At 38.8% G+C, this 17393-nt stretch overlaps 1 protein-coding gene across 1 annotated transcript in view; it reads left to right on the top strand.

Annotated features, from left to right (window-relative positions):
• Positions 1–17152, top strand: part of LOC126093629 (mitochondrial inner membrane protease ATP23 homolog) — a 40451-nt gene extending 23299 nt beyond the window's left edge. Inside the window, exons 2-5 of the mRNA XM_049908734.1 lie at positions 8168–8213; positions 9204–9285; positions 15514–15738; positions 16802–17152. Coding sequence (XP_049764691.1) covers positions 8168–8213; positions 9204–9285; positions 15514–15738; positions 16802–16999 — 551 coding nt within the window. The 3' untranslated portion in view covers positions 17000–17152. The remainder of the gene's footprint in view (positions 1–8167; positions 8214–9203; positions 9286–15513; positions 15739–16801) is intronic.
• Positions 17153–17393: the final 241 nt, after the last annotated feature.

Raw genomic sequence — 17393 nt, 5'->3', positions numbered from 1 at the left:
AACAGATCAAAATGAACATTTCTGTTCCGACACTGACAATGTTGAGTGTTTATGGAAAAAGTTCAAGGCAATCGTAAAATGCGTTTTAGACAGGTACGTGCCGAGTAAAACTGTGAGGGATGGGAAAAACCCACCGTGGTACAACAACAAAGTTAGGAAACTACTGCGAAAGCAAAGAGAGCTTGACTGCAAGTATAAACGCAGCCAAAACCTCTCAGACAAACAGAAGCTAAACGATGTCAAAGTTAGCGTAAAGAGGGCTATGCGTGAAGCGTTCAGTGAATTCGAAAGTAAATTTCTATGTACTGACTTGACAGAAAATCCTATGAAGTTCTGGTCTTACGTTAAATCAGTAAGTGGATCAAAACAGCATATCCAGACACTCCGGGATGATGAAGGTATTGAAACAGAGGATGACACGTGTAAAGCTGAAATACTAAACACCTTTTTCCAAAGCTGTTTCACAGAGGAAGACCGCACTGCAGTTCCTTCTCTAAATCCTCGCACAAACGAAAAAATGGCTGACATCGAAATAAGTGTCCAAGGAATAGAAAAGCAACTGGAATCAGCAACTAGAATCACTCAACAGAGGAAAGTCCACTGGGCCTGACGAGATACCAATTCGATTCTACACAGAGTACGCGAAAGAACTTGCCCCCCTTCTAACAGCCATGTACCGCAAGTCTTTAGAGGAACGGAAGGTTCCAAATGATTGGAAAGGAGCACAGGTAGTCCCAGTCTTCAAGAAGGGTCGTCGAGCAGATGCGCAAAACTATAGGCCTATATGTCTGACGTCGATCTGTTGTAGAATTTTAGAACATGTTTTTTGCTCGAGTATCATGTCGTTTTTGGAAACCCAGAATCTACTATGTAGGAATCAACATGGATTCCGGAAACAGCGATCCTGTGAGACCCAACTCACTTTATTTGTTCATGAGACCCAGAAAATATTAGATACAGGCTCCCAGGTAGATGCTATTTTCCTTGACTTCCGGAAGGCGTTCGATACAGTTCCACACTGTCGCCTGATAAACAAAGTAAGAGCCTACGGAATATCAGACCAGCTGTGTGGCTGGATTGAAGAGTTTTTAGCAAACAGAACACAGCATGTTGTTATCAATGGAGAGACGTCTACAGACGTTAAAGTAACTTCTGGCGTGCCACAGGGGAGTGTTATGGGGCCATTGCTTTTCACAATATATATAAATGACCTAGTAGATAGTGTCGGAAGTTCCATGCAGCTTTTCGCGGATGATGCTGTAATATACAGAGAAGTTGCAGCATTAGAAAATCGTAGCGAAATGCAGGAAGATCTGCAGCGGATAGGCACTTGGTGCAGGGAGTGGCAACTGACCCTTAACATAGACAAATGTAATGTATTGCGAATACATAGAAAGAAGGATCCTTTATTGTATGATTATATGATAGCAGAACAAACACTGGTAGCAGTTACTTCTGTAAAATATCTGGGAGTATGCGTGCGGAACGATTTGAAGTGGAATGATCATATAAAATTAATTGTTGGTAAGGCGGGTACCAGGTTGAGATTCATTGGGAGAGTCCTTAGAAAATGTAGTCCATCAACAAAAGAGGTGGCTTACAAAACACTTGTTCGACCTATACTTGAGTATTGCGCATCAGTGTGGGATCCGTACCAGATCGGGTTGACGGAGGAGATAGAGAAGATCCAAAGAAGAGCGGCGCGTTTCGTCACAGGGTTATTTGGTAACCGTGATAGCGTTACGGAGATGTTTAACAAACTCAAGTGGCAGACTCTGCAAGAGAGGCGCTCTGCATCGCAGTGTAGCTTGCTCGCCAGGTTTCGAGAGGGTGCGTTTCTGGATGAGGTATCGAATATATTGCTTCACCCTACTTATACCTCCCGAGGAGATCACGAATGTAAAATTAGAGAGATTCGAGCGCGCACGGAGGCTTTCAGACAGTCGTTATTCCCGGGAACCATACGCGACTGGAACAGGAAAGGGAGGTAATGACAATGGCACGTAAAGTGCCCTCCGCCACACACCGTTGGGTGGCTTGCGGAGTATAAATGTAGATGTAGATGTAGATGTAGATATGTGCAGTTACATTTGTGACTGGGCGCTAATGACCTCAGTAGTTGAGCGCCCTAAAACCCCACAAAAAGAAAAAAAAAACTGCTCAGTTGATGTGGTTGTTAAGGGCAAACTCATTGCTCTACAGTACAGATAAAATTCCTAAACCAATAATGGGACCACATCATCAAAATTTTGGTGTGACCATTTCATCTTGACAAGTGATAACTCATGTGCTCATTGCCCTATTCTCATGAACACGTTCGTTCAACGTGCTACGATCACCAGAATGGACTGGCCTGCCTGTTCAATGAACATGACTGCAAGATATCTAGGATGGGTTGCAACAAGCTCTTTTTGGATGTTGACAACAATCACATACTCTGTGCGATGTCCACAGAATCGCCATGGAAGAGTGGGACAACTTGTACCAGGGCTGGCTTAATGATCTTATTGTTGGTATGCTACAGTGAATTCGAGCCTACATCCATGAATGCGACATCCCATCACATGTTGACGTTTCTCAGGATTGCTGTTAAAAAGGAAAAAAAGAAAAAACTCCCTTGTGTTAAACAGACGTTTTTGTGTTACACAAATGTATGTTCTTTTAGATTTGATGATCTGGGCACATTGAAAAGGATTATATACGTACACCTCACAGTCAGTTTTTTTTTCCCCCATGAATTTTGAAATAGAAGGGGTGATACAAAACTTCTGTTGAAATGTTTGTATTCATCTTTCACAACTGTCACATTATCAACTTTCAGTATGTGTAGATAGAATTGATCTAAGGGTCATTGTAACCAAATTTGACAGTTGGAACAACTCGTGTAAATGTGAACCCACTTCGGCCTGTTATTCTGCTGCAGAGATGTTCACAGTCTAATTCATCTTCAGCCTTGTTGGGGACACAGCTGTCAATTCAACATATTTTAACTGAGTGTGTTTTATATGCGGGTTTGAGGGAAGATTTAAGTTTTCCACCAAGCCTGCCCTCTATTTTAACTAATAACGAGGCGAGTGTGGCTAAAGTTTCAGGTTTTTGTGTGATGTCTGGACTTCTTCCCAAAATGTTGGGATTGAGATCTTAATATGTTGTAAAGTGGTTTGGTCACCCGTTATTTGTAAGTGGTCACCCAGCCACAGTTAATTATTTTTACCTGTTTTGATGTGCTGTGTCCAATCTTGAAATTTGAGCATTTACAATTCTCGCAAAGATCGGCTCTGAATTGATCCTTGTTTAAACAATCTTGGCTGCGCTTGTCAACATTTATTTTGGGAACGGGCGCTGATAACCTCGTTGTTGTGTTTTATTATCATCATCATTCAGCCTTGTTAGCCTTATCTGGTAGAGAATCAATCGTGCACTCTCAACCTCCCCAAAGGTGCAGTCTTCCACTCACACTGACGGCACATCGATCTCCTTTCTGTTTCTTACCATTTATCCCTATAGTTCCCATTAAGTCCCGGAAACCAAAACTGCATGTAACTAACGATCCATTTCTGCCCCTTCTGCGTGGAACTTGAGATTTATGAGGCTGCTTCTGAGACATTTAATGATCTCTCACTTGCTCCAACTCACTTTCAGTTATAGATGGTGTTAGCAGACGCTTTCTTGAGAAAAGCATCCCAGATCTAACTATAACATTTAGTCGATTAATTTGGCATATCATAGAAACAGTGACATTAATAAAGCTGGAGATCTAAATGACAGCAGGAGATAGCAGTTCCAGTAATGTGTGGATCATTTCCATAAAGCCACGTCACCGTTATCACGAATTTCAACTGTTCAAAAACAGTAGACAACTCTTGGACGATGTTCATGGTACTTACCAACATGTAGTCACCAGATAAAAAGGGATTAATTGTTTTGTTTTTCACTTACACATTCAAATATAAGTATTGGTGCAGAGATATCTAAACACAAGCATTTACGAGAAAACTGCTAACCCTTACAAGCACGTAATCTTCACTAAAACTACGAAAGTATACAACAAAAGTTTCTGAACAAATCTAAGCAATCCATCACTTCTGTACAAACATGTGATCCTTCCTATGGAGGAACATTGTTTTGGCAAAACGAAGACAATCCTACTTAGAAAGTGAATGGACATCATTTAGTTCCAATATGATGGCCATAGAGGAATTATGGGCTAAGCTTAAAGTGGCTGTAAATTGTGCTCTGGACAAGTGCGTGCTGAGTAAATGTTTAAGGACAGGAAACATCCACTGTGATTTAGTAACAAAATTTAGAAAATGCTGAGGAACCAGAGAATGTTGAACTGTCGGTTAAAAAAAGAACACAAATGATGATAGGCAAAAGTTAGCAGAAATTCCTGCATATGTAAAAAGATCAATACAAAACCATACAACTTCCACCATCATAACTTTTTGAAGGATCTTGCTTTGACCCAAGAAAATTCTGATCTTACACACAATCAGTAATCAAATTGAAGACTTCTAACCAGTCACTTATTGAGCAGTCTGGTGTGGGAGTAGAAGATTACGAAAGGAAACCTTAAGTTTTAAATTTCACATTTAAAAAATCATTTACATAGGAGGATGCTATGAACATACTGTTGTTTGACTGTCACGCTGACTCCCATATGGAGGATATAGTAATAGGCATCCTTGGCACAGAGAAGCATCTGAGAGATTTGGAAGCAAATAAGTGTCTGGGGTGGAATCACAGTTTGGTTTTACAGAGTACACAATGACATTGCCTCATTTCTTAGTTTGCATTTATCATGAATCATTCGCCCAGTGCAGAGTCCCAAGTGACTAGAAAAAAAAGAAAAAGGAGATAACTCGTATATGCAAGAAGGGTGAAAGAACAGACCCACAAAATTACATGCCAATATTCTTACCATCAGTTTGCTGCAGAATTCTTGAATATACTCTTGAGTTTTAATATAATAAATTTTCTTGGATGGAGAAACTTCTTTCCACAAATAATAATGGATTTAGAAAGAATCACTCATGAGAAATTTAACTTGTCTTTTCATCACGATATCCTGTGACTGTGGATGGAAGGCAATAGCCAATTTCATTACTTTTAGGTTTCTGGAAATTGTTTGACACAGTGTTGCAGTTCAGGCTTTTTACAAAGGTCCAAGCATATGGACTACATTCACAGATGTGAGAGTGGATTGAAGACTTCTTAAGTTGTAGAACTCAAGTTCGACAGGGATTAGGGTATTGTCAGGAGCTTGCTAGGAGTGTAGCAGGACCACTCTTATTTTCTCTATGTATAAATAACCTGACAGACACATTAAGCAGCAAGCTGTGGCTATTTACAGGTGATGCTGTGGTGTACAGGAAAGTGTTATATTGAGTGACTGTAGGAGGATAAAAGATGATGTAGACAGAATTTCTAGTTGGTGTGGTGAATGCCAGCTTCCTCTAAATGTAGAAAAATTGAAGTTAATGCAGATGAGCAGGAAATAAAATCCTGTAGTATTTGAATACAGCATTAGTAGTGTGCTCCTTGACACAGTTACGTCAATTAAGTATCTAGGCATAATATTGCAAAGCAATACAAAATGGAACAAGCACATATTGCTGCTAATAGGAAAGGCAAATGGCCAACTTAGGTTTACTTGGAGAATTCTGAGAAAGTATACCTAATCTATAAAGTAGACCCCTTATAGTACTCTAGTGCATCCCATTCTTGAGTACTGCTCAAGTAGCTGGGATCCCCACCAGGTCAGATTACAGCAAGACATCAAGGGAATACAGAAGTGTGCTGCTAGTTTTTTTACCAGCAGGTTCGATCGACAGGCAAGTACGAGGGTCAGTCAAAAAGTAATGCCTCCTATTTTTTTTTCTACGTTTAATTGTCAGGAAATTTAAATGCAATTACATAAGTTGAAAACCACAACATTGAGGATCATTTTGTCATTTTTCAATGTAATCTCCGCCCATCTCTACAGTTTTGGTCCATCTTTGAACAAGGGCATGTATCCCAGCACGGTAAAAATCACAGCTCTGCTTCCTAAGCCATTGACGCACGGATGTTTTGACGGCCTCCTCATCTTCAAAATGAATCCCACGATGAGCTTCTTTTAGTGGCCCGAACAGATGGAAGTCTGATGGTGCCAGGTCAGGGCTGTATGGGGGATGAGGCAAAACTTCCCATCCAATTTTGACAATCTCGTCAGAGGTGTGACGACTGGTGTGTGGTCTTGCATTGTCATGCAAAAGAAGAACATCTGCCATTGATTTTGTTGGGCGAACTCGCTGAAGACGTGCTTTAAGTTTGTTGAGGGTTGTGACGTATTGAACAGAATTTATTGTGCATCCCTGCTCCAAAAAATCAACCAGAATCACACCCTCTGTATCCCAGAAAACTGTTGCCATAACTTTCCCTGCCGATCGCACAGTTTTGAATTTTTTCTTCCTCGGCGAGCTTGTGTGACGCCAGTCCATTGACTGCCTCTTTGATTCGGGTTCAAAAAAATGCACCCATGTTTCGTCCCCGGTCACAATTTTTTTCAGAAACTCATCTCCCTCCAAACGGAAGTGCTGCAAGTGTTGGGAGGCTATTGTTTTCCTTGCCTCTTTATTCTGATCGGTTAACATTCTTGGAACCCACCGTGCACAAACTTTTGAGTACCCCAATTGTTTAATAATCGTGATCACACTGCCTTTACTAAGAGAAATAATGCGACACACTTCATCTGCAGTCACCCGACGGTCACCACGAATGATGTCATCAACTTGCTGAATGTTGTGTGGAGTCACTGCACTCACCGGCCTGCCGCTCCGCTTTTCGTCAGTCAACGGTGTTTGCCCTTCAGCTTCCTTACAACGACGAACCCATCGTCTAACAGTGCTGACATCCACTGTCACAACACCATACACCTTCTTCAGTCTTTCATGAATGCGTATGGGCGTTTCACCTTCTGCATTCAAGAATTCAATCACACAACGCTGTCTCAAACGAACATCGATGTCGGCCATCTTACAAACTTCTGCTGTGCTGCCACCTGTTGACACAGAAAGTTACTACTGCAGTGGATTGCAGAAGAAGGTTTGAGGAATGGCGCCAAATTCAAATTTTTCACTTAACTTAATTTCTTTAAGTAGAAAAAAAATGGGAGGCATTACTTTTTGACCGACCCTCGTATTACAGAGAGGCTTTGTGAAATCAAATGGTAATCTTGGAGGGAAGACAATATTCTTTTCACAAAACACTATAGAGAACATTAGGGACTCTGCATTTGTAGCTGACTTGAGAGTAATTCTACTTCCACTAATGTACCTTTCATGTATAGACCACAATTATCAGATAACAGAAATTAGGGCTTATACACAGGCAGGCAGATAGTCATTTTTCCCTCACTCTATTTGCGAGTGGAACAGCAAAGGAAATGACTAGTAGTGGTAAAAAGTACCCTCTGCTGTGCACCATATGGTGCCTTGCAGAGTATGTATGTAGATGCTGGTGAATCAGAATGAATGGCTGCAGGCAAAACTGTCTACAATTGTAAAACCTACTATTTTGCCTCTGCCTTTACTTTGTAACAACAATCTGTAACTGACTTTCTAACACTTAAATTGGCTCTCATTACTTACATAGCTTAAGGAAAAATGCTTCTTTATTCTCCTCAAGAACATTCTTTAACCTGTTTGGATTACCTTTCTGTCTGTCTATCAACTCTGTCTTGCTTTTTGATAATTTCTTTCATACTAGTCTTATCAGTATGCACCCCCACTCCTCTCTCTTTCACTTTTTCTATTCCACCCTGGTCACGGTCACTGCTTATACTCTTTCTCTAGTCTCAACTGGTGTACTAGCTATATTCTATGCAGTGATTTACTATTACCAATCTGTGCAGTAGCAAGAAACTGATTCCGTTTTGCCTCATGCTATTATTAGTGTTGGGCACTCAGTGAGAAGCAGTGCTAACCTTGTAGTCTTGCATCAGCAGGCATATTCCTACTTTTCTTTCTGTGAAAAAAGTATCATGGTTTCTTTTTCTTTAGGGAAGATTTTGTTTATGTTATGAAACTGTTTCAATTGACTGCTTGAAGGTCATATTTTGATTTATTGACTTCATGTGTAGCATTACATTGTATAAGTATAAATATCAAGACTTTTCTGTTTTCAGGTCCTCTTGTGAAGCTCATGCTTGGAGCACTAAAGAGTTCTGGATGGTAAGGCAAATGCAACCATTTATAATAAGGCTATTTGGCCAGTTATTTGCCATATTCTGTTCGTATCACATGCTGTTCACATCCTGCGATATTATTTCATTCTTGTTCGTAGATTGTAAATACCATGTCTCATGACTTCAAGCCAGTTTTCATACTTATAGTGTTGGGATCTCAAATGTTCGTAAGCCACACCCCTCTGTTGTAAGTCTGCTTCCTAAACAATGTACGTTTTATTGAACACCAATTAAATACAAATGAATCCTAGAAAATAGCAGACCATGACTCTTCTTGAACTAAAAGAAACAAAGACATCTAGAGGATGATACCACTTGGCAGTTAAAGTGCGCTAGATATTTACTGAATAACTCAAACGTTAGTACTTGAGACCATTGTAACTTTGTTAGGCTGGAAAGCACACTGATATGAACCATACTCTCAGTGCATGCATACGCCATTGGTGCATTCACAGTAAGCACACTATGCAGTCGAATGGATAACGGAGACAACACTGCATCAGGAAAATTGATGCAATCATGTGCAATGTCAATGGCTGGGAATTACAAGAGTCCAAATCAGTGTCCAGAAAATCCCAAGTATTACAAGGTTATCATAAATAAGTCCACTGGAGAGCATGTAGTACACATCAAGAGGCCGAGACAATTCATGGCTATCATTAAATCTGCCGCTGATGTTTGCCGACGTGACCTGGCACCAGTAGATGTATCACTCCTTGCCACACCTATTGACCTAACCGAATGCATGGGTAATTATACTGATTGATCCGCCAATGTGTCCGTGGGATTACAAGAGCATTTACTCCCGCTCCCCTCGTGTTACCTGTCCATCTCTAATTCATTAAGGCTAATTTTGAGAAAATGATCAGCGTATATCTTGTGACACATTACTGATTTTGAAATTAATTAATCTTTGATAATGAAAGTACATATTTAATTTTTTGTCGAATCTCAGAATAAATGCTTTTATTTTCAGCCCAGTTGACATCAGACGGCACATATCCTGTGAAGTATGTGACATTTCCGTTACAGGTGGCTATGATCCAGAACTAAACCAGGTAAATGATTTTGACAACCATGCAACAATTTTGAACCTATTCTACTTATGATTATTCTTTTCTCCTGTCTTGCTTTCACATAATCAGCTACCAGTAGCATCCAAGTAGCAGTTTAAGTGACTTGTACTCATAATTATGCAAAACCATGTTATTAATCTTGCTGTCTTTAAATAAATTGAAACCCCTTGACAGATTAAAACTGCATGCCAGACTGGGACTTGGGCCCTGAACCTTTTCCTTTTGTGGGCAAGTACTCTACCAACTGAACTACAGAAGCATGCCTCACAACTCGACCTTGCAGCTCGACATCCGCCACTCTGTCATCTCCTAAATGAATTTTTCTCTTTGTTAAATGTTATTCCAAGACAGTGTCTCAAATTTTGCTTTTTTGGATGCATTATTTTTCACTGGCATCAAAACGGGATGAAATTATGGGAGTTGTATGATTGCTTTCACCACCACATATACAGGGTGGTCCATTGATAGTGACTGGGCCAAATATCTCACGAAATAAGCATCAAACGAAAAAACTACAAAGAACGAAACTCGTCTAGCTTGAAGGGGGAAACCAGATGGCGCTATGGTTGGCCCGCTAGGTGGTGCTGCTATAGGTCAAACGGATATCAACTGCATTTTTAAAAATAGGAACCCCCATTTTTTATTACATATTCATGTAGTATGTAAAGAAATATGAATGTTTTAGTTGGACCACTTTTTTCGCTTTGTGATAGATGGCGCTGTAATAGTCACAAACGTATAAGTATGTGGTATCACTGAACATTCTGCCAGTGTGGATGGTATTCGCTTCATGATACATTACCTTTGTTAAAATGGACCGTTTACCAATTACGGAAAAGATCGACATCGTGTTGATGTATGGCTATTGTGATCAAAATGCCCAATGGGCATGTGCTATGTATGCTGCTCGCTATCCTGGACGACATCATCCAAGTGTCCGGACTGTTCGTCAGATAGTTACGTTATTTAAGGGAACAGGAAGTGTTCAGCCACATGTGAAACGTCAACCAAGACCTGCAACAAATGACGATATCCAAGTAGGTGTTTTAGCTACTGTCGTGGCTAATCTGCACATCAGTAGCAGACAAATTGTGCGAGAATCGGGAATCTCAAAAACATCGGTGTTGAGAATGCTACATCAAAATCGATTACACCTGTACCCTATTTCTATCCACCAGGAATTGCATGGCGACGACTTTGAACATTGTGTGCAGTTCTGGCACTGGGCACAAGAGAAATTACGGGACGATGACAGATTTTTTGCGTGCGTTCTATTTAGTGACGAAGCGTCATTCACCAACAGCGGCAACGTAAACCGGCATAATATGCACTATTGGGCAATGGAAAATCCACTATGGCTGCAACAAGTGGAACATCAGCGACCTTGGTGGGTTAATGTATGGTGCAGCATTATGGGAGGAAGTATAATTGGTCCCCACTTTATCAATGTCAATTTAAATGGTGCAATGTATGCTGATTTCCTACGTAATGTTCTACCGATGTTACTACAAGATGTTTCACTGCTTGACAGAATGGCAATGTACTTCCTACATGATGGATGTCCAGCACATAGGTCGCGTGCGGTTGAAGCGGTATTGAATAGCATATTTCACGACAGGTGGATTGGTCGTTGAAGCACCATACCATGGCCCGCACGTTCAGCGGATCTGACGTCCCCGGATTTCTTTCTATGGGGAAAGTTGAAAGATATTTGCTATCGTGATCCACCAACAACGCCTGACAACATTCGTCAGCGTATTGTCAATGCATGTGCGAACATTACGGAAAGCGAACTACTCGCTGTTGAGAGGAATGTCGTTACACGTATTACCAAATGCATTGAGATTGATGGACATCATTTTGAACATTATTGCACTAATGTGGTATTTAGAGGTTGTCACGCTGTAACAGCATGCGTTCTCAGAAATGATAAGTTCACAAATGTACATGTATAACATTGGAACAACTGAAATAAAATTTTCAAACGTACGTACATTTTGTATTTTAATTTAAAAAATCTACCTGTTACCAACTGTTCGTCTAAAATTGTGAGCCATATGTTTGTGACTATTACAGCGCCATCTATCACAAAGCAAAAAAAGTGGTCCAACTAAAACAGTCATATTTTTTTGCGTACTACATGAATATGTAATAAAAAATGGGGGTTCCTATTTCAAAAAACACAGTTGATATCCATTTGACCTATGGCAGTGCCATCTGGTTTCCCCTTTCAAGCTAGAAAAGTTTTGTTGTTGTAGTTTTTTCATTTGTTCATTTGACATTTATTTCGTGAGATATTTGGCCCGGTCATGATCAATGGACCACCCCGTATATCACATTGTGGAAATTTTTCTTTTGTACAAGAAGGTTGATATATCATTAAATGCAACTCTAAAAGATTTTTCTGGTGGTATGAATGAAGGCATGTGAGAAGATCCTCACAAAAGTTAGTTAATTTGCGGTCTTCTGTGAACAGATAATTCAGTCATTGATAATATGGTTTACAGCACTGTTCGTTTTTAATTTAAACCTGGTTGCTTTAGTTTAATTCTAAACTTTTCAGAGTTCACATTTCTCATTTGCTAATTCAAGTAGTGATGCATAATGGGTGGTACGATGTTCCAACTTCACCACACTTTTTACCCTGTTATGTAAGAGGAACTTGTTATATTCTTTAAGACATAATTGTAAACAGTTCTATTCCCTGCACATCTTTTTGCCATTTGGCTCATGGCTCTGTGCAAATGGGAAAAGTGGGAACTGATGGTATCTTTATTTCAGATTTTACCACCACTGTTTCCACTTTCCTTGGTGGCAGCTGTAGAAGGAGGTAACACTTTCCTCATAATTTCCTACTGCTTTCATTATGCAGAGTGAATCTTACTCCAGGAACTCATCATTACCTCTCTACCCTCCTATACAATGATAAAAAGATGTGATCATGCTTAGACTGTGGATTGGAGTGTAATACTTAAATTTCTCTCTGAAGATAGCTTCATACAACTTGAAGAATTGCCTTTTTTTTATGATAAACAGTTACTCATTTCCATGTCCCCGATTGAGTATTGTGCTGACAGTAAGGCAAATGATGTATCTTGAAACCTGTCTTTGAACAATCTATTTTTAAAACCTTTCCAAATACACTAGGAATAAAGGCAAAATGTGCTCAGAAGATGGTTACACGAGAGCTGTAGAGTTGCTCTCTCTTTATCTCGTATTTATGGTCATACTATGCATTTTAAGGTGAAGGACTTGATTGCTAACAGTTCAAAGCCTCCCCCCCCTTTTTTATTTTTATTCATACCACACCTTTTAACAGTATGCCTGTATTTATCTGTTTTCATTTTCAAGCATTTTGTATGCTGTTGATGTTAAGTTTGTACAAATTGTCTAATACATAATGATATGTGTAATAATAAAGAAAATGGTTAAATCATGTAGAGCTGAATACATACAATGAGCATAAGTTAAAATTTTAGATCTTCCTTAACAAAATCAAAAATTTCCTCTCTGGTATAGAAAGCGTCCTTTTTAAGCCAGTTTTATAGGACATTTCTGAAGCTTTTGCATGAGGTAGTATGTGCTTCCGGCATCAGTGCATTGAATAGTTTTACTCCAAGATATGTATAGCTATTGTGACCCTTGGTTAATCTTGTAAAGGATTGGTCAGTATTTTCTTTGTCACGTGTGATAATGAAATATTGTCTTAATATGTATTTTTCTTGGTTTTCCTTTGTGTAAACTAGGCAAGTAAGTATGAATAATGATGGGACTGTCATGACACCTAGTTTCTTGAAAAGCAGCCTACAAGGTACAGTGTTTTTGAAAATACCCGCTACACATGTGATAGCCTTTTTCTGCCACAAAACTCTTTCTACCCCAGTGGAGCTGCCCCAAAGCAGTAAGCAGTGTGTTATGTGGTTGTGAAAAAAATGCATAATAAGAGCTGAGAATCACGTTTTCGCTTACAGATTCTCTAAGTTTATGAAACAGTTATATGAGCCTTTGATAATTTAGTGCATATAGAATCTGTGTGGAGGTTCCAAACTAATTTGGTATCCGGGAGTACACCAAGAAGTGTAACTGGTGTACAACCATTGTTGGTATTGCATAAACTAAAAACTACATTCTTGGTTTTATTTTTGTTTATAATTAATTTATTGTCTTTACTAGAAATTCTTAGATTGGATTTGCTTTGTTTCTTTAGATCCTCTGTCGTTTCCAGTTGCAATGAAACTGGTATCATCATACAGAACAGTTTACATGGCATTATACTAGGTAGGGCATTAATACAGATTATAAGGGTCCCATTACAGAACCTTGAGGCACGCCTCTTGAAACATCTAGGAATCCAGAGCTCATACCATTAAAGTGTACTGTCCGCTTCCTATTGTCAAGATATTATTCTATAAGGGTAAGTTCTGTATCTTGAATGCCAGAGCACCTCAGTTTATCTGTTAGAATCTGATGACTCACAGTCAGATGTTTGCTTATGTCAATCAGTAGCGCATTGTCGGATGATTTTGCTTCAAAGACACGAGTATTGTTGAAGCAACATTTTAAACAGCTTTCAGTGTAGAAGAATTTTCACTGAAGTCATACTGTGTTTGTAAGTGTACCATTGCAGGTGAAATGTTTGTAAATTTGTTGGTACATGCAGTGTTCTACTATCTTCGAAAGTATTGGTACAAGAGAAATGAGACTGTAGTTATCAAAATATTTCTTGTCTCCTTCTTTATGTATACATATAACTATCGTTATCTTTAAACAGGCTGGAAAAGAACAACCCATATAAACACATTTCATTAGTACACAGAGTGGTTGTAATATAATGTCCGCTATCTTTTTTAATAACAAAATATGACCGTCCATACAAGTCTTCTGATTTTGCCAGAGCTACTTTAATTCCAGGGACAGCAATTTGTACCCAGTTGACTGAGGATGTTGCAGGTTTGTCATAAGATATGAATAACTTTGTCTTTTGTAAATGGTTATTAGTGCCTGATTCATAGTTGTTGTTTTGTTGAGTTGAGTGTCCATTGTTGCCGGAATCAATAAAGATTTTATTCATTTCATCGGGTGTGATATTGGTATTATCACAAAAGGTTCTGTTGGTATTGCCCAGTTCTTTGATAATTCTCCAGGCAGCATTGAATTTATTTGTTTTGTGGTTGCTGAATATAGTTATCATTTGTTTCTGTTTTATAATTTCTGATCTATACCTTTTCTTTAGTTGAAGACACTGAAGTCTATCTTTTTCACTGTTCATTGATATGTTATAGAGACTGATGACCTGCGTTCTTCATTTTTTGAGGTCAGGTATGAAGCATCGTTGTAAACTTCTATGATTACTTGTGTTTGGTAACCTTTGGTCCCCTTTAGGACAGCATATATTGAAACAAGGTTGACAAATCTATCAAAAGGTTCATCAACATTTGTGAATGAGACAGGAAGTTGGACCATTACATCATACACAGTTGTGACTTGAAAGTGTGGATATTAGTGTCAACAAGTCTAACATACCTGAGTTGTTCACATTGTGGGATTTTTGTCAACAATTTTAACCAAATCCCTTCATGATATGATGGGCACATGGTACAAAAAGCCCAGTTTCACACATATTTATTTCTACGTTTGTTACAACATTCTCCAGATGTGATAACTGCCTTGTTATTTGTGTGCAAAACATATTGTGAAATCCGAGGACATTTAGCAAGTGTTGCTTTGTGGTTGTAACCCTAACGCTAGTGTTAACATTGTAATTTTTGGGGATATTATGTTGATTGAATTTTTGCAAATGATGATGCAAATATCCTAGAGCCAGTTGTTTGTTTCTTTGGAGCAGTCTCCAATCTAACAAAGGTACCATATCAAAAGATAATTTAGGAAATGAGCACTGTGTTATGTACTTTGGTACCTTAAAACTATTCCTATATAGAAAAATCTGATGACATTTATTAACTGAGCATGAAAATATTTACAAATTTACTGGATACAATTTAGGTGGTTTAGGCGTGGATAGCATTTAGCAGAACAGTGATAGTTTATTAATAAGACAGTATACATAATAAGTTTCTATGATGTTTTTGTCTTATGTTAATGTACGCCAAATTGTTCCACATCACTGAAGGTTCTCCTTTTTGGTGGAATGAATGCTGATATTTATTTATGTAACAGGGAAAAATTGAGAGTTCATGAATTTTATTTCAGATTGTTGTCTGCCAAAATGTTGCACTCAAAGAAGGGATTGTTCAAGGCATATTGGCACATGAAATGATACACATGTTTGACTACTGCCGCAACAAACTTGACTTCAAAAACTTGGACCATCTTGCTTGTACGGAAGTGAGAGCAGCAAATCTTACACATTGCAGCTTTATGAGTGCATTCTATCAGGGTGATGCCTCACCTTTTAATATTAAGCAGCGGCATCAGGTTTGTATTTTCAGTCTTCGATTAGTTACTAACTTGTATGTGTTGTGTACAACAGTTGTGTGACAAACCTTTTCCCAGAGACTGATATTCTGCCCTGTTCACTCATTCGGTTGCTGATATAGTGGCACATATGTCAGTTGCTTTCAAGATTCGTACTCACTTTAATGCTCTTCTGCGATAGTTTAGTGTAACCCTGACCACTCTGGTGATGAGACTGGTGGTGCTACGCCTGTCTTTCCAATCTTAATCCATTATGGCTGAAAAACTGTACTAGACATGTTCTAAATCTGGATTCACTTGTCATTCTTTTAGGTGTTGCTGTTTTCATGTATGTTACTGTACATCTAGTGGTAGCCTGAGGTACTTCTACAAATGTAGTGCATTGCAGAAGTCACTTATAGCGTTCAAAGCAACAGTCGGCACGAAGATTGTGCCGTGTGATTGTAGCAGAGGTCTTTTTGGCATATTGACATCATTGACAGTGAAAGCAAATATATCTGAAGTTACTGTAATGTAAATTTGAGCTTTTACTACTGCTTTTATGAGTGTTATCAAAATGAAACCACTGGGACATTATGTAATTGGGATACAAACTTATTAAATTGTAGGCCCATTGTTTAGTACTATTATTGAGTCCATGGAAGCTTCGAGATGTGGGACTTTGTCTAGGAAAAATGTGAATTTGCTTTCAAATATATTACACGAAATTGTGTGTGTGTGGGGGGGGGGGGGGTGTTCAAAACTTAAAACAATGGAAAATCCAGGATGGAATGTAACAATATTATGAGAAGGAAAATTGCTACTCACCGTATAGCGAAGATGCTGAGTCAGATAGGCGTAGCAAAAAGACTGAAACAATTGATTGTTTACTTCTTGCCAATTTCTCACGTATGTTTCTTACTAAGGTAATAAGTTAATTTTAAAATAATGTATTTGTTCATATTGGTGGGACTCGGAGATTTAAGATTTAGGAAAACAGAGTGTACATTGTTCATGTGAGATAGATTCTTTATTGCTTTTTTTTCAGTATAAATTGATTTTAATATAACAAATCTTATTACAGGAATGTGTGAAGAGAAAGGCTGCACATTCAATTATTGCTGTGCGTAATGTGACAATGGAAGAGGCTCGAGCAGCTGTGAATCGTGTTTTCCCAAAGTGCTACGCTGATCTCGAGCCAGTAGGGCGTCGTATCCGACGTAATTCATACGATATGCATCGTGCCTATATGGAAGGGCCTATGTATGGGTATGAACTGTAGTACTATGTGCTGGGTAGAGCTCTATCATGTGACAGTCATATTATCTCCACATTTTTTGAAGGGAACAACTGCAGTAGTGACTGAATTGCTGGAAAGCAGTTAACTGTACACATTTTTTGTAAATATTTCCTTAGAAATAAAGCAATAAAAATATCCAACTTTATTTCTTTTTTCATCTAAAAATAGATTTACGGTCAAAATTGATAGATAACCCATAGGAAAGAAATTAATTGCCACAACTTGCTAAAACTAGTAGGGAAGTTGGCAGCAGTATGACGAGCGGACACACAAATCTTTTGACTCCCAAGGGTTTTCTTTTCCTCTCCCACTTAGTTTCCCAGAGAAGAGGAAAGATATGAAAATGTGTGAAAAGTTGAAGATAATGAGGGTGGGA

Source organism: Schistocerca cancellata, chromosome 1 (genome assembly GCF_023864275.1).
Source record: "Schistocerca cancellata isolate TAMUIC-IGC-003103 chromosome 1, iqSchCanc2.1, whole genome shotgun sequence".
In the NCBI taxonomy this organism is placed as follows: Eukaryota; Metazoa; Arthropoda; class Insecta; order Orthoptera; family Acrididae; genus Schistocerca; species Schistocerca cancellata.
Note: the sequence above shows the minus strand (reverse complement) of the source record. Positions and strands in the feature narration are given on the sequence as shown.